Source organism: Hemitrygon akajei, chromosome 6 (genome assembly GCF_048418815.1).
Source record: "Hemitrygon akajei chromosome 6, sHemAka1.3, whole genome shotgun sequence".
NCBI classification, from domain to species: Eukaryota; Metazoa; Chordata; class Chondrichthyes; order Myliobatiformes; family Dasyatidae; genus Hemitrygon; species Hemitrygon akajei.
Window position 1 is genome coordinate 135536190 of NC_133129.1, and position 25253 is coordinate 135561442.

General features: G+C 41.9%; 1 protein-coding gene across 7 annotated transcripts in view; it reads left to right on the forward strand.

The window, feature by feature from the left end:
- The first annotated feature begins 16613 nt into the window (after nucleotides 1-16613).
- The window catches only part of rab3il1 (RAB3A interacting protein (rabin3)-like 1), a 63352-nt gene continuing 54712 nt past the window's right edge, over nucleotides 16614-25253 (forward strand). For 2 of the 7 annotated variants that reach the window (XM_073049326.1, XM_073049332.1), the window contains exon 1: nucleotides 16614-16900. In XM_073049326.1, the coding sequence (XP_072905427.1) occupies nucleotides 16890-16900 (11 nt within the window). In that variant the 5' untranslated portion in view covers nucleotides 16614-16889. The remainder of the gene's footprint in view (nucleotides 16901-25253) is intronic. The other 5 variants (XM_073049325.1, XM_073049331.1, XM_073049327.1 and 2 more) reach the window with 3 other exon arrangements.

Sequence of the window (25253 nt, forward strand, 5' to 3'; positions counted from 1 at the left end):
AGAGTTTCAGCCACCATAGTATCTTGATTTTGACCATAGCTCATTTGTTCTCATTCAGTTTACTGTGTCACATTAACTTGTTATAATTCATTAAACTTTGGCCTACCGCCTATATAAATATCATATACTGTGTACGCCAAGTTCTTTGCAGATATCGTTATCAGCTCCCTTGCTTGTGCTGTCCTTTGTGTTCTGAGCATTACTGTGAAGTGGAAAATTGCTTTAAACAAATAAGCTCATGAAAGATCAACTTTAAAAGAGAAATATAGTTTGATAAATACTGAATTTTAAATGCTGTGGAGCTAGATAATTTAGATTATCAGTATTTGAGTTCTCCGTTTCTTTGCTTTTACTGCTGGTTCTGTTCCCCTAATGATCAAGTGGTTGGAAGGACATAATATTGAACTGTGTAGATCAGGTTGTTCCAGTTCGATTCTGATATGCTCCGAGTTAGTTAAACTCACCAGGCAACACTTCTAGAATGACAACTTTCTTCTCATTGTGCTACCGATTACCAAGCTCAGTGGCAAGCTTTTATCTTTTCCAGCTGAGGATAATTCGGAGATTTCCTGATGCAGTTTTCCTGGTTGCAGGTAGATATGCATAAATACTGTAAATCATTTATTTGATATAAAAACAGAAGAAGATGCTGTAAATACATAGCAGGTACAGCACCATCTGTAGAAAAAGACACCATCTGTCTTAGAGCAGAGCTGCTCGTTCCAGCAGGAACCCAGCAGTGCTATCTCCTGCTTGGAGTTTGCCCCACAGTTCTTTGGCATGGCAAAGTGCAACACAAGGACTGTCTCAGCATAGGCATCTGCTGGACTCTGAACTACTTTGACAAACAACGATAGCAAATTTTTAGAAACATTTTAAAAACAATTACATTACCAAAAACTAGTAGAAATTCACCTATACACTATAATTCAATTGAAATCATTGAAACTAACAGATAAGTAATAAAAATATAGTTACTTTTCTTTCAGGAAGTCATATACCCCATGTATCTGAATGCGAATTACATTGAGAGCAAATTTCCCAGGCTGAGAGTTGGGAGGCCTGTGGACAATCACACTGTTCAATTAGATTTATTTGAAGCAGGATAGGGACAACAGCAGCTGGGAGAAGGGTGGAAGATGCCATCATCAACTTAGGTAAATGGAATGCTGGACACCAGGCCTGAGCTATGCAAGTGAATACTTTTAGGTAGTGAATACGACTTTATCCCAGAGTATTTCCAGCATTTCTGGTCCTTATTTCACATTTTGTATCATTTACCTTCTATTATTTCATTCATCCAGAACAACCTTCAGTCCTGCATTGACCATGAAAGTGAAAGTTCTAGAATAAGGCTTTATGCTGTATGGTTTCCTTGGAGCATTCACATTTCCAATATGACAAATAGGACAATACTCATTTCTTTTGCATTTTCTTTTACTGACAATACCCAGATTTACTAGCACAAGATATGCACAAAGTAGTTTGCAATTCTTGGAACAAACTTGGAGAGTTTCGATCTCTAAATCATGACTCTGAATGTTGGAACGCCTCATCTAAAGAATGATTGGATTTGCCAATTTCCTCTTTGATTTCTTTTTTTTTCCTCTGGCGAATCTTAATCTGTTTTGCATTTTCCTTCCCACAAAACTACTGCAGGAAGCATGAACTAATTTTGTATTGCAGTATCAATTGTGTATTATGTACAAAAACGCAGTTTACCTTGCAATGCATGTACCACATGATTATAATACCCCTAAAATTTGGTGATGAATACAAAATACAACGGTCTTGAAACTAAATGTGTTAGTACATGTTTTCTGGGCCATACCATTGACTTCGGATGGAAAATTGATCAGATTATTTTGCTCAACAAATTATGCACTAACAGGAGAAAATCTGCGGATGTTGGAAGGCAAAGTAATGCACACTATGTGCTGGAGGAACTCAGCAGGCCAGGCAGTATCTATGAAGCCAGAGTTCTAATCTCTGTTTTCCAGTCCTGATGAAGGGTCTCAGTCCAAAACGTTGACTGGTTACTCTTTTCCATAGATGCTGCCTGGCCTGCTGAGTTCATCTAGCATTTTGAGTCAATTACATTATACACAATGAGATCTTCAGTTGGCTGCTTTTACAATGCACTTATGCTCAGAGTACATACAGTGAACATTCAGGGGTGGTTCCAGGTTAATACCAGTCGATGATTCATTTGACCTTGAATCATGGATATGAAGTATAACTGGCAGCCAATTTGAACTTCAGAAAGTCAGCCTCAACTGCAGGAACTGTCCAGTACTTTCCCCAAAAGACTCTTCAATTACCTATGGATTTATTGTGGATTCAGCTGGTGTTGAGCCCGATTTATTCCACAATAATAAGATAGCACACACCCTGATGGTTTCTGATTCTGACAAGATATCACACCGTGCCCCCCCCCCCCCCCCCCCCCCCGATGGTTCCTTTATTGTTGCTGGCAATTTTGACCCTGCTAACTTAAAGCAATCCTGCTTAGATTCAAAATTCAAAGTAAATTTATTATAAAGTACATTTATGTCACCATATACAACCCTGAGATTCATTTTCTTGCGGGCATACTCAATAAATCTGTAGACTAATAACCATTGACTTTGCTACCAGAGGTGAGAGCACATATTAGACCTGGTTTATATCAACATCCATGGTGCTTACAAAGCAGGTCCTTGCCCCCATCTTGGATACTCTAACTACTCATCTGTTATGCTGATCAAACAAATCAAACCAGTTCAAAGGGAGATAAGGACCTGGCCAGAAAGAGCAACCTCAGTATTGCTGGAATGTTTTGAAAACATGGACTGGAGCATCTTCATGGAGGTGGTTCCTGTGACCACTGATGAATATGCAGGATTTGTGACTGGCTGCAAAGAGAAGGATATTAAGATCTCATCGTTATTAATCACATCTCTACGAGGGCAAGTCAGAACTCATCTGCGACAACAGAAGTCTAGGCACAGCCAAGACATCGGACACTTCCACAAGCATCCAATCCCTCCACCATCGACGAACATTTGCAGCAGTGTGTACAATCTACAAAATGCACTGCAACAACACACTGAAGTTCTGAGGCAGCACCTTCCAGACCCTCGAGCACTGCCCATGTAGAAGGACGAGGTACCTGGGAATGTGACCACTTGGAAATCCCCCTCCAAGTCACATCATCCTGACTTGGAAACATAATGCCATTCCTTCATTGTCGCTGGGTCAACATCATGGAATTCCCTCCCATTCCCAACCCCCCCATCACTACCCTGTTTTCTGACCTTTCTGCTAAGAGAAATTATCCTGCTTCCTCTGTCTAAGGCATTCAAAATGATATTCACACCTCAACACCAAAGAAAATAATCCAATCCTTGCTCACAACTAAAAATTTCTAGTCCTGCCAACATCTTTAGTAGTCTTCTCCACACCTGCCTCTGTAGACTCACAATTGTTACAACACGGTGACCAGAATTACATGCCAAAACCAAGCTGTGGCCTAACTGGTGTTTATACAGTTTTAACATAACCTTCCTGCTTTTATAGATTGCACCTCACTAATACTCACACTCACTGACACTAACGTTCATTTCAATGTGGGTGTACCTACACCTCAGGGACTGCAGTGGTTCAAGAAGGCAGGTCATTACCACCCTCTCAAGGGCAACTAGGGATGGGCAATAATGCTGGTTTAGCTGGCGACACCCACATCCTGTGAATTAGTTTTAAAAATGCTACCTTCAGATTGGGGGATAAAATGGCTCTCAGGTCATCAAGAGCTGTGCTTTCCCATTCCATCAGGAAGGCAAAATGGGATTATTCACAGAGAATATTCAGCCAATTCTGTGACACCAGAAACACAAGGCACATATAGGAGGGCATTCAGATCATAATGAACTACAATTCCATTCTGTGTGTCAAGAACGTTGACACTTCCTGATAGGCTGACTGTCTTTTACACACAGAACGATATGTTGGCAAAGAACCCGCCCACCCCTCCCCCAAGGAGCAGCTGATGTGAGGAAAACTCTAGACACAGTCAATCTACATAAATCTGTGGGGCCTGAAAAAAATACCTGGTCAGGTGCTGAGGGACTACGCAGCCCAGTTAACAGAGGTTCTAACAGGCATCTTCAACCTCTTTCTGGAACAGTCCACTATCTCCTCAGGCTTCAAGACAGCCACTATCATTCCAGTCCCCAAGAGGGTGAATATAACCTGCCTTAATGTCGACTGTCCAGTGACACTGACCACAACAATAATGAGTAGCTAGTTATGGATCGTAATAAATCCCATCTTCTCGCTACATTAGACCCTTTCCAGTTCACTTATCGCTCAATGCGGCCCAACAATGATGCCATAGCTTCTGTCCTCCACTCCATGGCCCAGTAGGAAAATGGTGCCTCACATGCTAGGATGCTGTTTATTGACTTCAACTATGAGTTTAATACAATCATCTCTCAGAGGCTGGTGGGAAAGAAGTCCTTGTTTGGTGTCAACGCCTCTCTACAATGAGATCTTTGACTTTTTGACAGAAAGTCCATAGTCCATTTTGGCAGCAACTTCTCTAGCTCCATAAAGCTGAGCTTCAATGGCCCCCAGGGTTGTGTGCTCAGTCCGCTCCTGTTCAAAGTTTAGAAGTTCAAAGTACATTAATTATCAAAATATGTATACTATATACAACCTTGAGTCCTGTCTCCTTGCAGGCAGCCACAAAGAAACCCAGTAGAACCTATTAAAAAAGGACTGTCAGACCCCCAATGTGCAGAAATAAAAAAAAATTGTGCAAAGAATAAAAGTAAGCAAATAACATTCAGATCTGAAGTTCATGAAAGGAAGTCCACAGCCACAAAGCCAATTGTCACTGAGCGTCCTGACCAACTGCATCACCATGCAAGGTATCTGACTGCAAGACCCTCCAAAAGATTAAGAGATCTGCTGAGAGGATCATCGGGGTCTCTCTTCCACACTCCAAGATATTTATCAGGAACCTTATCAAGTCTCTTAGTATTGTCAAGGATCATTCCCATTCTACCAACAATCTGTTTGACCCCCTACTTCAAACTTTGACTCTTCAGTCCAGAATATTTGCTGACATTGTTTGGCACCCCAATCCCTGTGTCTTTGTTCAAGGCAAGTCTCTTGGTTTTGTTTCCACTTTGAAAACAAACCTTCACTCTCAAGCCCTGGCCTGGGTCCCACCACTTCGGAGGAAAGGCTTTTTGACAGCAACTCTTCCACGAAGATCAATTCTGACAAGACTTCTCCAGACTGTAGAGTGGTGTACTTGGGTTCCATTGGTTTCTGTGAGTTCAGAGTTGATGGCAGTACTGGACTCCTTTCAGTTTAGAAAGGGATGTTAGTTTGATGTATCTCTCATCTACTGCACTCAGTTTCTGTGGCCAGCCACTGTGTTTCTGGTCCTCAACTTCGCCTGTTTCTTGGTGCTTCTTTAGAAGAGCTTGAACAGCATATCTAGAAACTCCTGTCTGCTGTAAAAATTTCTGCTTGCTGATGTAGAGTAAACACCTTGTATCTTTTTGCATGCTCACTCTTAATATGGTGTAAGAATTGATGATTTGAAGGTTAAATTATCACATCTGCCACAGCCTCACTTCTAGTTTGGTTGTCCTTCACCTAGTTTGATTCCTTCTATACGCGTTTCTGTTTCAGTTAATCAGTTTAGTTCATTCAACTCATTATGTCATTGATCATTAGTACCTTTGTTTAATCATGCACTGGGATATATAGCTAGAAAGTGATCAAGGTTTTCTTTGACTTATTTTGCTTAGTATGCTACTTTCTTTAACAAAATACAATATTTCTCTGTAACATTAAACTTTTTTGGAAAATGGATGTTTGGAAATCTAAAATTTGCTCTTTTCTACTGACACACTAATGCAGAAAGCAAAAAATGAACATCTAAAACAAAATTTATATTGAAAAACTCTAGGGTGGGAAGGATTTTGCCCAGTACTGTACATGAATATGGTTGAAATGGTAATAAACTTGAACTTGAACTTTATGTGTTGGGGGGGAAATGGACAGTTAACTTTTCAGCTGGAGAGCCTTCATCTGGACTCAATGATAGGGGGAAATACCTGAATGAAAGGGTGCCGGGATTGGGTGGAGCAAGAGGTTCAAGCGACAGGTGGATCCACGTGATGATGGGCAGACGTTGGAGGGAAGGGGAAATAGTGACAGAGGCTGGGAGGCTTGTCATATATTGTAAGATATAATATGTATATACTGTGTATCTGTGCCTGGTGCCTGAAGGTTAACATTCCGAATGCCTGCAAAAAATGGATCTCAGGGTAGTACGTAGTGACATGTAGGTACTTTGATAATAAATTTACTGTGAACCTCGAACTTTGTTTAAGGCTTTCCTTGGCACAACTTCCACACAACACGTTGTGATAGTTTCCTTGTTGTATGAATCCGTGTACAATTGTGAACCCATTCTGAGACAGAGGCCTCAATTTTTCACACCAAATTTAACTATTTCCAGAAATGAATGTATTGGAAATGTGCCATAGTTAATTCTGATCAAGAAGGGAGTCATTTTGCAGAAAAGCAGAAAGAAATCTGTACTACGGTTGAAATATATTTTGTAAGTACTGAGCTGTCCCAGTTTGGTCTGACGGTATCTGAACTGGAGTACACCAGTCCTGACCAAAATCTGAAACATATTGTTGAAATTTAATTGATTTGGGTTGGATGGCCAGCCACTAGTCAAGTTTCTGTGTCACTGTAAATAGAAATTTATTATGATCCAGTGAGCATTTTCTGGCACCTTATTATGCTTGTGATATTTTAGCTACGGTGTTGCATGAGTAAGTGGCTGCAGAGGTTGTTGGCTTATTATTTCAATTTAGGCTTCAGATTTGAGAGGGAACATATTTACAATCGGGGGATGCTTGAAGAGTGGATTGATTAAGAGAAGCCCTCGAGTACTCTCCAGTGTGGGTTATTGTTATTTGCTGCATGTTTCATCATTAGGTCATTATGAGGGCACGCACTTTGCCTGATAAATGGAAACAGAGAAAACATTTATGGAAGAGAACGGTGTTAGTCAGCAATGAAAAGAGGACCAACCTGGATATACTATAGACCTGCTCCACTACTTCCAAGCATAGGAGATAGTTTGTGCCCGAACGCAACAATCTCTTTCCACCAAGTGACTTTTCACCTTCTTAACAAAAAAGGCTCCATCTTCCCATGTTAGGTGCCTGACAATAACTATTTGCTTTAAGTTGATTCACTCCATTTCCCCTTTGACACTCAACAACGTTATCATTTGCCCTTTTCTCCCAACTGACCAAAGGTCACCACAGCCAACACTGAACTACTGTAGTTGACCATAATGTTCTTCAAAGGTAATTTTGAATAATATCTAATTGCTTGTATTCTGTAGCCTGGAGCACTGCTTGGCCTCACTAAAGTGGTCCACTCCACAGGTTAATCCATAAACCACAAAGAGTTTCCACTGCAGCCCAAGTACTCAGTGCCTGCAAGCTGTATCGTTTTCCATCTTGGAGCAAACAACTATGAAAGGTTATTAGTCATGATTACATGGAGAGTCCTTGACCTGTGCTACCTAACAGGGCAAAGACATCTATTGCCTGGGTATTTATACTTTTAGCTGCATAGAGTCACCAGTGTAGAAACGGGGCCTTCAGCCCTTTGCATCCATGGCAATGTTTTTGTCCATCTACAATAATCGCAGTTTGTCATCATTAAGTTTGCATCATTCTATGCCTTGCCTACTTAACTGCTGATTTAAGTGCCTCATAAATGTAATGATTGTATCTGGCTATGCTACTTCCTGTGGCAGCCATTTTCAGGCCACAGGAAGTAGCCATTATTTATATAAAACACTGTCCCCCTCAGATTGCCCTGAGAACTCCTTCCTCCCGCATTTAACCTATGCCCTCTTGGTTTTGATACATCATCCTGGTTGCAGTGTACGTTTCACCACTGGCACAGGAGGAGCCGAACACTGTAATCAATGGTAATGAGACAGCGTACCTTGATGCCTTCCTGATCATTGCGGGGATTTCATCTAGGCCAGCTTGAAGAAGTCTCTGAACAACTATCACCAACACATCACTGTGGAACTAGAAGAGCCAACACACTTGGTCGCTATTACACCACCATCAAGAACACTTACTACGCCATCTTACGCCTGTGTTTTAGCACCCGGCTGTACCTCTGCTCCGGGCATATGGTCTGCAGCACCAGTGGTGAGGAATGTGAAGGTATGGTCAAGGGAGGCAGAGGAACACTTACAGAACCAATTTGAATTGGTGAACTGAATCATGTTCAGTGATTCATCTTTGGATCTGAATGACTATGCCACAGTTGCTACCAGCTTCATCAAGACCTGTGTGGGTGAGTGCTTGCCTATGAGATCATGCCAAACACAGCCAAACCACAGTACAGTTAGCACAATAGCTTTACGGCGGCAGTGATCACCGACTGGTGTTCAATTTCCCACTGCTGTCAGTACGGAATTTGTACGTTCTCCCTGTGACTATGTGGGTTTCCTCTAGGTGCTCCTGCTTCTGCCCAACCCCAAGGACATATGGTTCGGGTTAGTAAGTTGTGGGCATGCTGTTCTGGGCCGGAAGTGTGGTAATACTGCAGGTTGCCTCCAACCTCCAAGTGTCCTCACAGATTCGGTTTGACGCAAAATAACAAATATTTCGCCGTTTCAATGTACATGTGACCAATAAAGCTAATATTTAAGCCAGTAAACCTTAATAAACCAGAGGATCCTGTCTGCAGAGGGCTAGACCTGTGGGGGTTCAAGACCAGTGATCCAAAACCCTGTAAGTAATCCAGGTATGACCAATGGAAGGTCACCATGAGAGTGAAAAGGCAATTCCATGTAACATCAGAGACACATTCAGATACATGACAGCTGTGGCAGGATGTGCATGCCACTACTTCCTATAAGGTGAAACCTACCAGCTTAAATAGTACTGATGCTTCACTCACAGATGAGCTCAACGCCTTTTATGCACACTTTGAAAGATAGAATAAAGCTACACTTGTGTGAATCCTCACAGCATCTGGTGACTCTGGAATTAGTGTTTTGAAGGCTAATGTCAGAAAATGCTTCAAGAGGATGAATCCTTGAAAGGTGTCAGGCCCCAGTGGTATATTTGGCAGGGTACTGAAAACCTGTGCTGACCAATTAGCTGGAGTGTTTCAACGAGGCATTAACCCAAGAAGAGCAGGGTGAGCTGCCTCAGTGAGTATTGACCCATGGCCCTCATGCCTACTGTGATGAACAGCTTTGGGAGTCTGGTCATGGCTAGAATTAACCCCTGCCTGACTAAGGGCCTGGACTCGCTGCAATATGCCTGCCAGCACACCAGGTCTGCTGCAAATGCAATCTCATTGGCTTTCCACTCAGCTTTGGACCAGCTGGAGAATAGCAATACATATGTCATTCTGCTATTTATTGCTTAAACTCAGTGTTCAACACTATCATCCCCTCAGTACTGATCAACAAGCTTCAGAACTTGGCCTCTGTACCTCCCTCTGCAACCGAATCCTTGACTTGCTCATCAGGAAACCACAGCCAGTGTGGATCAGTAATAATATCTACTCCTGGGATGACAATTGCCTCAGGAATGTGTGCTTAGCCAACTGTTCTATTCTCCCTGCACTCGTGACTGTGTGACCAGGCACAGCTTGAACACTAACTATAAATTCACTGATGACACCTCTGTCACTGGCCTTATCCAAGACAGGGATGAGAAGGCGTACAGAAGCAAAATAGATCGGCTGGTTGAATAATGTCACAACAATAACCTTACACTCAATGTCAGTAAGAGCAAGGAATTGATGGTGGACTTCAGGATGGGGAAGTTGGGAAAACACACTCCAGTCCTCATTGATGGGTCAGCAGTGGAAGGGGAGAACAGCTTCAAGTTCCTGGGTGTCATCTTGTCTGAGGATCTATCCCGGGCTAAATGCATTGAAGAAGTCATAAAGAAGGCATGCCAGTGGCTATACTTCCAAAGGAGTTTAAGAGGATTTGGTATGTCACCAAAGACTCCAGTGAATTCCTACTGACTTGCAGTAGAGACCATTCTGTCTGGTTGCATCATCACCTGGTATTTCTTTACTCAGAGAGTGATAGCTGTGTGGAATGAGCTTCCTGTAGAAGTAGTAGAGGCCAGTTCAGTTGTGTCATTTAAGGTAAAATTGGATAGGTATAAGGACAGGAAAGGAGTGGAGGGTTATGGGCTGAGTGCGGGTAGGTGGGACTAGGTGAGATTAAGAGTTCGGCACGGACTAGGAGGGCCGAGATGGCCTGTTTCCGTGCTGTGATTCTTATATGGTTATATGGTTATATGGTAATGAAGCTCTAATCCACCATCAGATTTCTGAACAATCTATGAACCCATATATGCTACCTTGCTCTTCCTCTTTCACAATACTAATCTATTATTTATTTATTTAACTTATAGTAACTTATGGTAATTTTTATGTCTTGCACTGAACTGCTGCAATAAAACAACAAATTTTGTGATAGACAATTCGTCAGTGATAATAAACCTGGTTGATTCTGATTCTCAGGGTCCTTGTCAATGTTTTGAGGTAACCCAAGTATAGGCGTTTGGCAAGCTACTCATTCCCTCTTCATCACTGATGCTGAGTCCCTTTAAAAACAAGATGATCTTGGAATTTCGTTGTACTCAGTGAGTCAAATAAAGGAAACAGCATTTTATAGTTGGCCATGAGTTGACTTCATTACTGATCGGGTTTTTGACACTTACAGGTGATTTACTGCTGCTGCCATGTCTGGTTGCCCAGATTCATTTGTTAACTGACTCTCCTCATAGTTTTAGCAATTTTTTTTGCACTTTTTCAGAATGTTTTTTCTTTGTTGTAATCTGGTTCCAAGATTAGATAGATAGATAGATACTTTATTCATCCCCATGGGGAAATTCAACTTTTTTTCCAATGTCCCATACACTTGTTGTAGCAAAACTAATTACATACAATACTTAACTCAGTAAAAAAATATGATATGCATCTAAATCACTATCTCAAAAAGCATTAATAATAGCTTTTAAAAAGTTCTTAAGTCCTGGCGGTAGAATTGTAAAGCCTAATGGCATTGGGGAGTATTGACCTCTTCATCCTGTCTGAGGAGCATTGCATCGATAGTAACCTGTCGCTGAAACTGCTTCTCTGTCTCTGGATGGTGCTATGTAGAGGATGTTCAGAGTTATCCATAATTGACCGTAGCCTACTCAGCACCCTTCGCTCAGCTACCGATGTTAAACTCTCCAGTACTTTGCCCACGACAGAGCCCGCCTTCCTTACCAGCTTATTAAGACGTGAGGCGTCCCTCTTCTTAATGCTTTCTCCCCAACACGCCACCACAAAGAAGAGGGCGCTCTCCACAACTGACCTATGGAACATCTTCAGCATCTCACTACAGACATTGAATGACGCCAACCTTCTAAGGAAGTACAGTTGACTCTGTGCCTTCCTGCACAAGGCATCTGTGTTGGCAGTCCAGTCTAGCTTCTCGTCTAACTGTACTCCCAGATACTTGTAGATTATGCTGTATGAGTCTGAACACCGTGCGTGGAGATCAGTCACTCTCCAGGACAACCAAGCCCACTAACCCTAACAAATTAACATCTCAGTTTTTAAAGAAATAGGAAGCTTGGCAGATTATTATTGTCCTTAGCTGAGGGAATGAAGCTAATTCCAGTGGCATAACAGGTTGACATTAGCAAACTTAATGGTGTTTGATGAATGAAGCTGCAATTTATATTTTTACTGTCTGTAGTGAAGAATCCCTTCTGGTGTATTGATTAGAAACCAAACTCTTCGATCCTTTACTATGAAGAATTATGCACACTGCAAAGAAATTAAATTAAAATCAGTTATGATAATATTTGTTCTGTAGTGTTGGATAGCAGCATTTTTTTATCCAGTTGTGTGTGGGAACTAGTTTAATGTCACTCTCGGTGCATTTAAAAACATGATGCTCATTTAACTGCATTCTTAAGAGAAACTCAACTGTTTCAGATGGAATACATGAACTTATTGAATATATATATACATTGCTAATAAAGCTCCAGATTATATTAATCTTTTTATTTCTACACGTTCCTTCCAACATTAATTTATGGAACGGAAAGGGTCAGAGGCTGAACTCTGCGCAATTCAACCAATGTGCATTCTAAGAGATAATGTCAGAGGTAGGAAAGCCACAGGGATGGGAGTTTTTTTTCAGCCTCTCTCTATATAAAACTTGTGTACCACCATAATCAGAATATAAAGGAAATGTAATGATCAGTTTTGTATTTTGCAACAAAACATTTGGGAAATCTCAATGCATAGCTAGAAACAGAATCAGGTTTATTATCATTAAGTTATATGACATGAAACAGCAATCTGTTGTTATTGGGTTCGCTGTCCATAAATCTCTGAACTCAAAAGGAGAGTTTTAAGCCCTCTCCAATATAGGTGTGCCCTCACTTAGGGAGGTTATACTATATCACCGTACTCTTCAAAGACTAGCTTACTTCCTTGTCTCGTCTCTGCAGTGAGATCTAGCTGCCAATACTCACTATTTGAGTGGGGTATTCCCCCTCCCTACCTAGGAGGCAATACCTCCAGCTGATGAAGTAGCTTAAACACAGTCTATTTTATTTCTTAATCCACAATGAAAGCTTACAGATTTTTTTTATTTTATAAAAGATTTCCGAATTCCAATAGATTTACTAACTACAAAGGATTTTGAAACAGAAGTACAATTCTTACAAACCAAAAGAACAGACCAATGAGTTACAGATGAACGAGTTGTCCATTGCAGAAGCCAAAGGTTGAGGAATGAATTCTAGCTCTTCTTTCTGTCACCCTGTCTTTCTTAACAATCCCCAAATGGTTTCTAACGTTTATACTGTTTTGCTACTAGTTGACATTACTTATATGTGATGTTTTTCAGATAGCTATGCTGGGACAAAGTAGTTTGCACATATGGTCTAAAAATTCTGGGGACATAGATCCCAGACACCCAAAATAAATGCTATGAGGATTAACTCTCTGAGTACACAAATATCCCAAATTATTGATTGATCACACCCATGACCATGTTTGATGTGCTAAGTGACAAAATCAGTCTGGTTCACAAACTTTCTTGAACTAAATAACTTACCCAATACTACGATGAATCTAAGGGAAAGCAGGCCATTGCCTTTGTCAGAGCTGGGGAGCAGCCAATACCCACCAAAAGAACATCGGCAGGCCTCTACAAGGGACTGGTAGCTGTTGGTGGACCTCTAACGGCAGCTGAAGTTCCCCGACCATATCGCAGCCACCACCCAGCGACCAGACATTGTCCTTGTGTCTGAGTCTACCAAGCAAGTGGTGATGCTGGAGCTGACAGTCCCATGGGAAGATCGCTTGGAAGAGGCCTTTGAAAGGAAGCTCTCCGAGTGCGCAGGACTGGTCAGCAACTGCCAACAGGCTGGATGGAGAGCGATGTGTCTTAGGGGATTCACAGCCCATTCCTTAGCCAGAGCCTTCAGCAATTTGGGCATCGAGGGAGAGAGGAAGAGGAGAGCCATCCGCGGCACCACCGATGCAGCAGAGAGGGCCTCAAGATGGCTGAGGCTCAAGAGAGGGGAGCCATGGAGTCATAAGTAGCTAGCCATCTGGACACAAGCTGGGGTCTGATCAGCCCCGGCTGGGTCACCTGGAAGAGGGTGTATGATGTTGAAAGACCTGAAACACCCGGTGATTCCAGGAGCATCACTGAAGATGTGTCCAGAGGCATCAGTAGATGTATGCACACAGTCTGGTTTGATATAGACCAGTTAGCGTAACCCCATTATCTTATGTTTGTTGGTGCAGACAAAAACATCTCATGGTCACTTCACTTGGTAAACCGTATCTCTTGAGCTGCTGTAGGCCAGCAGCTTGTGCTCTTTGTTTGCAAAGCTGTCCTTTGAACTTTGGACTGATTATTACTTGCAACTTACTATATATTAAGAAATGAAGGCTGGTTCTTGCTTACAACAAGAAGCTGAGCAAGGAATATTGATTAGAAGTGTAATTTTGTCAAAATAATTCTGACCCTTTGGAAAGGTTGTGCTGCTGTGCCAGAAAGCTGAGGTTGGCAAGAAGCCTCTTGGGCTCTGGAAAGTGAATATCCATCACAGCAGTACAGTGTAAAGGCACAAAATTATTATAAGTAAAAAAAAACTAAATGGTACATTTTTCCTGATGGTAGTAACAAATAATTTGTGCAAATTTATGCAAATCTGTACATTTATTTGATTGAATTAAGTCCAACTGCCGAATACATCATGGGCAATTTCTACTCCACCATTGGTGGTCAGGAGGCACTGCCTCAAGAAGGCAGCCTCTATCATAGAAGTCACTCACTAACTCTCCCATGCTACAGCTACATCAGGTAGGAGCTTAAAGTCTCACGTCACCAGGTTCAAGAACAGCTACTTCCCTTCAACCATTTGGCCTTGAACCAAGTGGCAAAGTCCTGGTCATAACAGTTCAGCAATACCATGATCACCTTGATCATGTTGCACTAAAAACAGACTCCTTGTTTTTTTTTTGTTCTAGTTGTGCTCTTTGTTGTAAAATATCTGTATAATTTATGTTTAATCTAGGTTATGATTCGAAAGAAATTCTGAATGTATTTTTATTCTAGATAAATTAATTAAATTAGATCAATTTCCTCCCTCGGTTTTGTATATAGATGTGCCAAACTGGTGAATAATATTGATTGCTTGGTGGGTGACCTATTCTCACGCAATGATTAATGGCCAACAGAGGAATTTTTTTTCTGTGCACCGCTGGTCATTTTTGAATCTGCTTTGCTGTGTAGTTTGACCTGTTTTATTTTTGCTGCTCTGCACTACTTTGTTTAAGCCTCAAGTGCGGTTTGTAACATTGAAAGCAATGGAACCTGCCAGGCTACTCATTGTTGTCAGCTGCCCTGATGTCCTGGAGTACCCACAAGTCGAGAGATCACAGGCTTGATTCCCATTCTCTGGGACATCTCGGGTGACAGGAATGGTGCTGTACTTGGTGTGGAGCACCCAGATTAGGGCAAACCAGGCAAGGTATACTGTTCCATCTCATTATCCATGGAGAAAGTGGGTGAATGTCAAGAGTAAGTATAGCTTCCATTGGATAATTTACTGAGGCTTTTGGTAAATTCTGACCACAGGTAAAATTCAGCAGGCATCTGACTGAGGGTGACTTGCTTTCATTCCAGGTCTGTGGATTCTGAGGTAGCTGTTGAGGTCAGTGTGGGAATTACAGACTCTCCCACAGAAGGGTTAGGAGGTGCCTGATGGATTGAGTGAATAGGTAGCTTGTGGGATGATATGCTACTCTGTTATTCACACATGGCTTCCGTGTGCTCTGGATTCTGTTTTCCAGTTCCGGAATACCAATTCAAATGTTTCTGCACTTTGAGCAATCGTAAGCCAACATTTTCAAGAGTCAGTCGAGATGCTGGATGTTTTTTCAAGGAGGTTTTGAATACATCTTTGGATTTTCTTCCTCTGCCCACCTGATATTCCATTCCAGTGACAGAGCTCATAATACAGCATGCACATAATGTGAACTGCCCAATGAAACCAACCAAGTGTAATTAGCTTCTCATTGCTGGGTGCATTGGCCTGGGAGAGGAGGCTGATGTTGGTTTGTTTTTCCTTCGAGTGAATTTGGAGGGTTTTGTGGAGCCAGAGTTGATGGTATCTTTTCAGTGTCTTGAAGTGCTTGCTGTCAAGAGTTGGAAATCACATAGGAGAGCAGTGACCATTGTTGCCTGGTAGATCACAAGTTTTGTTTAAGGTCTGAAGTTTTGGTCTTCATATATCCCTTTTTAAATTCAACTCTGGGTTATGCTGGTGCATTGAAGCCAATGGCGAATTTAATTATTATATTGGGAGGGAAGTGGTCCATGTCTTTCAATTCTCACCGTCAACGTTTGTTGTTAGGATGCACTGTAACGTAGTAGAGGTCGGTTGTTAGAGGACATTTTCCTTGCAGACGCTGACTGTAAGACCCTTTCTGTTATAAACTTAGTGAATGAGTCAATGTCTTGGAGGTCATTCTCTGAGCATATGCAAATTTAAGCATCGTCTGCAGTTCTTGCTGGTCCGTGCAATTTGCGCGGCATGCCACAGGAACACCGTGCCATTACACAGATCAGCAAGAGCAAGTACCTTCAAGAAAGACAGCGAAAAGTAAGTTTCCATTCAAATAAGAAAGTTTCCATTTCTGTCTTTCACTATCCTGCTGAATCGAACTGATGCCGAAAGTCTGCAGACAAACTGGTCTGTGAGTTGGAAAACCTTGATAGGCTGAGAGTTCAGCAAAGTTTGAAGCTCTGGAGACATTGGCTGGGCACCTCCCAGTGTTTTTCAGACAGCCGGAAGAAGGTGTCAGTTTTACTTGGCAAGGAAAATCGCTCTCCCAGGCATCCTGACTGAAAGTAAGCAACTTTCAATCAGATGTTTTCTTTCCTTGTTCTCTGTCAGCTGGAGCTGCTCGTCATATGATGCTAGAGGGAGGGTCACATGCTATACTTATTCGAGAGAGAGAGAGAGCGAGTGGGTTAGCTGCGCGTGGTCACGTGACACCGAGCCGAGGCTGCCGAGCCGTTCCTGTTCGTGCCCTGTGCGGTAGAATGCAGTGAACTGGAAGAGAGAGAGAGAAAATCCCAACAGCAGAGCAGGGAAAGATCCCCCAGCATTTCCTCGCCAGGAGCTGGCATCATGACCCTGTCTGCGTAATGGAACTGCAGCTGCAACCCAAGGCATTGGGTAGTTAGATACGCATGAGTGAGGGGATCCCCTGTTGGTATGTGGAAGCGGTAAGTCGGATCCCTTTTCAAGTTGCTGCTTCTTTCATGTGCTGGCAGCGGGGAACCTTCTGCCGTCGCCAGTCCTAATGCAGATCAGTAGGGTCTCTGACAGGAAATTTTTTTTATGGGCGGAGAAAGCAGGCTTAGAGGGGGTTTGGGCTTTCACTGTGCTTAAACAGAATAGGTTGAGAAACTGGACTGCAGTGCTCTGCCAGTACTTATGTATTAATGAATGCATCTAAACCCTCATGTTGTTCCCTGTTTTTAATGTTAGTGGTGAATTAAACTACTACTTGGCGATGCACTTCAGATAATGTAATAGACTGGCTGTGTAAACTATATGTTGATTTGTGATCTATAATAAAAAGTCGTTCGATCTCTTGGCTGGTGATATACAAAATCACACACAGGGATATAAAGGGTAAAGACAAGAACATTAAAAAAAGTCAGAAAAAGGCATTAGGACATTGAATGCTTTTCCTTTGGACAGAGGCATAGTGACAGAGATCGTGCCTATGCTGAGTAATTTTCATCTGTTTCTCGTTTAAACCAGGAGAGATCTTTGCTTTAATTCAATGAACAACGTACTTGTATCAGTCTCTGCATTCAGCATACTTGTGGTTATGTTCATTCCTCCATTTTCTCCTCTTCCTTTCTGACGTCATTGCTGCTGCAAGGATGCAGGTTGGGGACCAACACGTCATCCTGGATCTTGGGCAAAGGGCCATTCTTCACGTGTGAGCCCAGGCAATTGTGAAAATTTTACTGCTGAGCCCAATCCTGCCTTCATTTGACCAGTTGCTTTCATCTTTCAGACTAGGAAGTGATCAGGGGCGAGAAAAAGAATGTGATCAGTCAGTTCACCATGGCGTAGGGGTCAAATCTGAAACCTACTAGCCCCTGCACTGCATCTGGAATGCATTCCCTGACCAAAACATAGAACACCTCCCATTTAAAATGATTATTTTCATTATTTAAACTGATTTCCTATCTTGTGACATTAATAAACGTATTGTTTCATATAATTCTGAGAAAGGATACAATATTTCTTAACTATGATCAATGATGAGAGGCATTGGTTGTGTGGATAGCCAGAGGCTTTTTCCCAGGGCCGAAATGGCTAACATGAGGGGGTATAGTTTTAAGGTGCTTGGAAGTAGGTACAAGGGGGATGTCAGAGATAAGTTTCTCACACAGAGAGTGGTGGGTGTGTGGAATGCACTGCCAGTGATGGTGGTAGAGGCAGACACAATAGGGTCTTTCAAGAGACTCTTAGTACATGGAACTTAGAAAAACAGGGCTTTGCGGTAGGGAAATTCTAGGCAGTTTCTAGAATAGTCGGCACAACGTTGTGGGCCAAAGGGCTTGTAATGTGCATTAGATTTTTATGCTCTATGTACTGATAAGAAAGTTATTCTTGAAGGCACATTTGAAAATATGGCAAACCTCAGCTCTAGTTTACAAGTACTTTAAGCAGTGACTGTTTTGAAATGCTTCTTTGGGTCATGTCTATCCTTTAGCAGCTCCGGCTTTTTTCTTGTCCCAGATGAAGTTTTGCCGGTATTGCTGAGGATATTGGAGGCCACCTCGGCACTAAGGGTTCAGGCGACGACCGCTGAGGATATTGACTACTTAAAGTCTAAGCCTGCTTTACATGGTAAATACCTTGATGAGAAATGAGTCCAGTGGATGTTCACTTTTTAATTGTGTTTACAAGTGAGGTTACTCTTGATAGCTGTGGAATTTATAGCATCTCATTTAGCAAGGACAATGTCTAGCTGAGACGTGTATATGAAGAACAAGGCTCAGGTGGAACACTATTCTAGCTGATCACAACTAAGGCCCAACTATTAGTACCCCTGGTATAAGAAGGGAAAAAACTATCCGCTATTCCTTTTGCTGACTGCTGTCCAGTAGCTGTTGTGACAGGTGAAGTGTCCCTCTGGGGATTTGGCTGATGGCCTGCATGTGATGCCACTGATCTTGAAAGTCTGTCAACTCCTGTAGATCAAGGTTTTTGGGCGACAATCCTGATGGTGTATCTGCCAAAGTCAGGAGAAGGGAAATCTGAGGATAAAGAGGTCTGTAGTTGCCGATGTGTGCAATGGAACAGGTGGTGCACTGGTGGGGGGGGGGGGTGGGCGGGGGAGGAGGAGAAGGCTTTTCAGTGAAATAATGTTTCTGTGATTGTATAATTCTAAAACCTGTCCAAAGATGTGTCTGGTTACATCTTAAAATAAATGGAGGATACCGAGATGAAGGACAGGATAAGAGACCTGAGATGATTGGATGATCTCATTCACGTAGCTCAGGGTTTCTGCTGCTGCCAAGTGGATTCAGTAGGTTTGACACAGTAGAGCAATGAACAGAGCATTTAACAGATGCACCACTCAAGCTATAGAAATGTTTTGGATAATCATATACCTTTCTGGTCCTGGTGGAATGGTTTTATCTATGAGCTAATTTTGAAAGCCATTGGACGCATCACTTCTCACTGGCAATCTCTCAGGAGACTGAAGTGCAAATAACTAATACTTCAGGACCCATGTACAATGATATTAATTTCAGGAATGCATCTTCCTTTTTAAAAGAACTAAATATAAACAGAATATTTTATCTTTAATATTGCTTAAAATGTGTGTAAGGCTGTTCAGCTATGTCATGCCAGTAAATGGCCTTGATGTGCACATGAGCTGCATGTATGAGAGATTTTCCAGGTTTGATCCCTTATCTAAGTCTGAATTCTGAGATTGGTTATTATCCAGTTAACACATTAAGAGTAGATCCTCAGGAATACGGTTAGTTTGAGCCATGCAGTCTCTGCCAAAGTTCACTTATTAATGACAGCCACTTCAGACCCAGCAACTGCAGAACAACTTTTTTCAGGAGGGGAGGGGGAGAGAGAAAACTAGTGCCGGTATAAAATATACAACTGAATCTAGATCCTGGAATGGATGGTTCTTTCACATCTGCGATCCAAGTATTTAAACAGCCTTAACCACTGGATGAAAGTTTATTTTCTCTGATTATATGAACTTTTGGCAGTCTCAATACAGTTACTAATGATCTCTCTGTATGAGGCAGGCTCTAAATCACTTGGGAATCTGAATCTGAGACCATATCATGATAGCTAGAAGAAGCAGATGAAATATATTTTCAATAATTAAGACTGAGGCAGTTGTTGGAATGGAGAATAAAGAGAACTTTATACAGCAACTGATCCAAACTCTACTTGATCTGAGAGTGCTTAATGGAGTAGTTTTACTCTGCATTGAATTTGTGAAAAAAAATCATGCATCGTTGTAACACGTTTTAGTTCATCATGACACCTCACAGGCATCACAATTACTGAAGTGTTTTTACACATTGCTGATGAAGGGAAATAGATCAGTTAAATTGTACACAGTAATCTCCCATGGTCAATAATGATAAATTGTGTTTAGCAACTAGATGGAAAGCAATAGCTATTCTGTTTATTCCTGATTATTGTTTGAGTGTAAAATGTGAGGATGTGGATGCCAAATGAGCCACACTGGAGCTATCGGAACTTTATCCCCAATTAGAAAGTTGGAGATGGAGCAGAAATGAAAGGGAAAAGATTTAATAGCGATACCAGGAAAACATTTTGGAATGCAGATTTGGTGGAGCTCGGTTTGTTTCAGTGTGGCTTTCAAGAGGCAATTGTGTAAATACAGGTAGATGGTGCTGAAATTTTGCAGTGCTAAAGGGACAGGGATGGAACTAGTGAATCACTCTAGAGAGCTGACACGCACACGATGGGCTGAGTAGCCACTTTCAGTGATTCTAATAAATACAGAAGCATTTTGCTGCAGCTATCTGTTTTGAAATATGAAAGGGTACCTTAAATTCCAAAGTTTTGCTTTTTTGAATATTCCGGATTGCAATGATTTTGGTGCAGTATTGCTGCTGCTCTCCCCGCAGTGCTGACCATAGCTTCCCCAGTGCAATATAGTGTGGGCAATGAAAGTCAGTCATTCATCTCTCCAGTGACTCAGATCAGCAGGACAAACACTCCATCTAACACGACACTGAATTCACATTTCTTCCAGCTCACACCATGGCTGTAGAACTCTTGAACAATGTCACAGCAAATATTCAACAATGCACAGAAAATATACATATTTAAGATGTGGAATGTTATAGAGATGTGTGAGTTGCAGGTAGATTGAGACTGTAATGAATCTAGAGGAATAATGACTCATTTTAACATGCAATAAAAGTTGGCCCAGGAGTTCATCATATATTTCCCAGATATATTCTATTATATTTTCACTATCTTGAAATCTCAGTTCCTTTATCTCAGCTGCATCTGTTTCCAGGATGAGGCTTTCCTTTTCAGGACATCAGGGATGTCCTCCTCCTAGCAATGGGGTTTCTTTTCCTCCACCATTGATGCTGCCTTCACCCGCATCACCTCCATTTCCTGGACATCGGCTCTCACCCCATCTTCCTGCTGCCATAACAGGGATAGAATTCCTCTTGCCCTCACCTACCACCCCTTGAGCCTACGCACTGTTCTCTGCAACTTCTATCATCTTCAGCAGGAACATACCACCAAATACATCTTTACCTTCCCCACCACCACCCCCCACTCTCCACAGGGATTGCTCCCTCTGTGATCCCCATGTCTATTCATCCCTTCCCCACTCATCTTCCTCCTGGCACGTGTAACGGCAAGTGATGGAATCACTACACCTCCCCATTCACCTCCTCCCTCACCTCCATTCAGGGCCCCCAGACAGTTCTTCCAGGTGAGGCAACATTTCACCTGTGACACACACGAAATGCTGGAGGAACTCAGCAGGCCAGGCAACCCCCGAGCAAGGGTCTCGGCCCGAAATGTTGACTTTCTTAAGCACCTTTCTCCACCTTCAGCAGCAACTCTCCCAAACCCATCAACACTACTGAGGTCTGTTTATGCCAGGTAGCAGAGGTTTGGTTTGCTAAGCATGCCACCAACTAACCATCCCTCTAAAGTCATACACTGGGCAATAGCTCTTCTAACCTCTTTCCAACCCTTTTGTTCCCATAGCCATCTGATTAAGTGACCAGTCCTGGGAGGTTATTTGCTGTGTAACATATACTGAAAGGAGGAAGCTTGTTCTAATCTACCACAAAGACATTTTAGGCACAGTCCCTGAGCCAGTTAAATCCTTAAATCTTCCTAGTGGTGAAAGACCTTTCAAAAAGGCGAGGATCCGGTGGGCATGATTCCCAAGGCTGCCATTATTCAGGAGAAGTTGAAGTTCCTACATGCCCTGCACCCATTGCTATAAGTCCCCAACAGCAAATAGGTGTGAAAATAACACGAAGGAAACTTGTCAGAGATTTAATCTAAAGTGGAGTGGAAGAAAAGAATGACAACTATAGTTACAAGTGGTGACCCCAAAGTTCACAGACTAGTCTTTTCGTTCTGTTTATTTGTGGCTTGTAATTATGCTCCCAGACTTAGCAACAAATTTGGCCTTTCCCGGGAAGTGTTTCTTGCAAATACACATATGCATACATAAATCCCATCTCTGCACATACAATATATACTGTGTGATCTGATTGTGATCAAACACCCACGAAGCAGCTTGTCCTTGTTTTACTCATCACTGACACATTGTGAAAGAAACTAACAGCACGTGTGCATCAAAACTGAATTCAACCCATTGGGTAAAAAAATAACATTTTATTGTAAAAGTTGCTGGCACTATGTGAAGTGTGTATTGTAAGAGTATAAATCATTAAATAATCAAATATAATTTGAAATTTACTTTCAGAATGTGAGCAATGCCTTTCTTGCCTATTCTGAGTGCATGTCACTTGGATTAAGGTAATTAATTTTCTGCAGTGTTATCTTCTGTGGTTGAATAGGACGATTAATGACACCAAACTAGAGTCAGATCAGTACTTGAGAGAAGAACAGAGCTATCATAAGAAGTGATACTTGCAGATCAGATAAAGATGAGATTAAACATGCTGAAATCTGATAAATGTGAGTTCCAGTTGTATTTGACTGCACTTGTAGGTGATTTATTGTGTGTGAAAGACTGAGGTATTTTGATGGAAAGTCATGATGAAATACATAAATCAGAACTTCTGTTTTCTTTGCCCTTTTGAGGGAAGGATGTTAGTTGAGACCAAATGCAACCACACTCAATGCTGCCGAGCCCAGTATTATTTCTGAATGTGGTTAGGGATTTGGAAAAAGAAGTGCAGTTCTAATCTGTTCTTCTGAGTGCATTCATCTGTACGGAGTCTAGAATGTCAGATGTCCAGAAATATTTAAATAAGAAGCAGGCTTTGACTGAGTTAATTTTTAAAAAAATGAGAGCCAAGTTCAACAGACACATCATACCAATGACTACAGAGGATCAGATGTCTCTCTGAATACTGCACTGCTGCTTTCTTAGTTAGCTGGTGACATGATGGACTGCAGGTTGACAATGTCACAACAAAATTGAAAGGGTAGTTAGTATTGTACATATTCAACTTACTGATGATTGAAATGTGTTTGATCTGTTTTCACAACTGGAAATAATTACACACCATCCACAATCTGGTACTCATATCGACAAGTTGAGTTCTTTAATTGCTCTGCTGATGACTGTCAGTAGATTCTCTGGCTACTGTGGTGCCAAGACATACTGGCCAAAATGTTACATTCTGTTTCCAGTCTGTGCTATTTGTCGATCTTAAGAAGTGCTAGGTTTAGGGAGAGGACTGTGACATTTAACTGGAAAGCTCAGGTCTTTGGGAATCAGTTCATGAATGGATTTGTTGATCCTCTCAATATTTTAGGCCACAAGGTATAAGAGCCCATCGAGCATGATCCCCATTCCAGCGTGGCTGATTTATTATCTCTCTCAACTTGATTCTTCTGCCTTCTCCCCATTGACACCCTTACTAAACAAGAACCTACCAAACTCCGCTTTAAATATAACCAATGACTTGGTCTCCACAGCCGTTTGTGGCAATGAATTCCACATATTCACCCTCTGGCTAAAGAAGTTCCTTCTCATCTCTCTTGTAAAGGGATGGCCTATTCTTGGGCTGTGCTGTCTGGTCCTAGACTGCTCTGCTACAGGAAACATCCTCTCCATGTCCATTCTATCTGGGGTGTCCTGATGAAGGCTCTGAGCTTTTTCCTCTTTTCCATTGATGCTGTCTGACCTGCTGAGTTCCTCCGGCATTTTGTGCGTGTTGCTTTGGGCCTTTTAGTATTTGATGGGTATCAATACAATTTCTCCTCATTCTTCTAAACTTCAGAGCCATCAAACGCTCCTCAAACATTAACCCATTCATTCCCGCATCATTCTCATGAACTTTCTCAGGACCCTCTGCAATGCCAGCACGTTCCTTCTTAGATAAGGATCCCAAAACTGCTCTCAGTACTCCAAGTGCGGTCTACCGATGCCGTATAAAACCTCACATTGCTTCCTAGCCTTTATTTATATTTTTTTAATTAAAAAAAATTATGAGAGATTTAGCACAGTAACTGGCCTGCGCTGCCCAAATGCACCCATGTGACCAATTAACCCACTAACCCCTATGTCTTTGGAATGTGGAAGTAGGCAGAGCACACGGAGGAAACCAGCCCAGTCACAGGGAGAAAATACAAACTCCTTACAGACAGCAGCGGGAATGGGACCCCGTTCCTGTTTGCTGTAATCTATATATCTGAAAAAGCTTAGTTTCATATTTAATGTTTCTCCTTATTGTTTTTTTTAGTTGCTCTCTGTTGGTTTTTAAAAGCTTCCCAGTCTTCTAGCTTCTCACTAATTTTTGCTATAATACATGCCATCTCTTTTCCTTTTATGCTGTTTTTGACTTGTCAGCCATGGTTGCCCCTGCCTCCCTTTAGAATAGTACTACTTCTTTGGGATGAGCCCTACACCTTCTGAATTGCTCCCAGAAACTCCAGCTATTGCTGTTATCCCGGGTAGTGTCACTTCCCAATCAACTTTGGTCAGTTCCTCTCTCATCCCTCTGTAGTTCCCCTTGCATCACTGTAACACTGATAATTGGAGTTTATCTTCTCCCTCTCAAATGGCAGGGTGAACTCTATCATATTATGTTCACTGCCTCCTAAGGGTTTCGTTACCTTAAGCTGCCTAATCAAATCTGGTTCATAACACAATGCCCTTTCTAGAATTGTCTTTCCCCTCGTGGGCTCAACAACAAGCTCCTCTAAAAAGCCATCTCATAGGCATTCTACGAATTCCCTCTTTTGTGATCCAGCACCAACCTGATTTTGTCAGACTTCTTGCATATTGAAATCCCCCATGACTGTTGTAACATTGCCCTTTTTACAGGTGTTTTCCATTGCCTGTTTGAATTTGTTCCCCACGTCCTA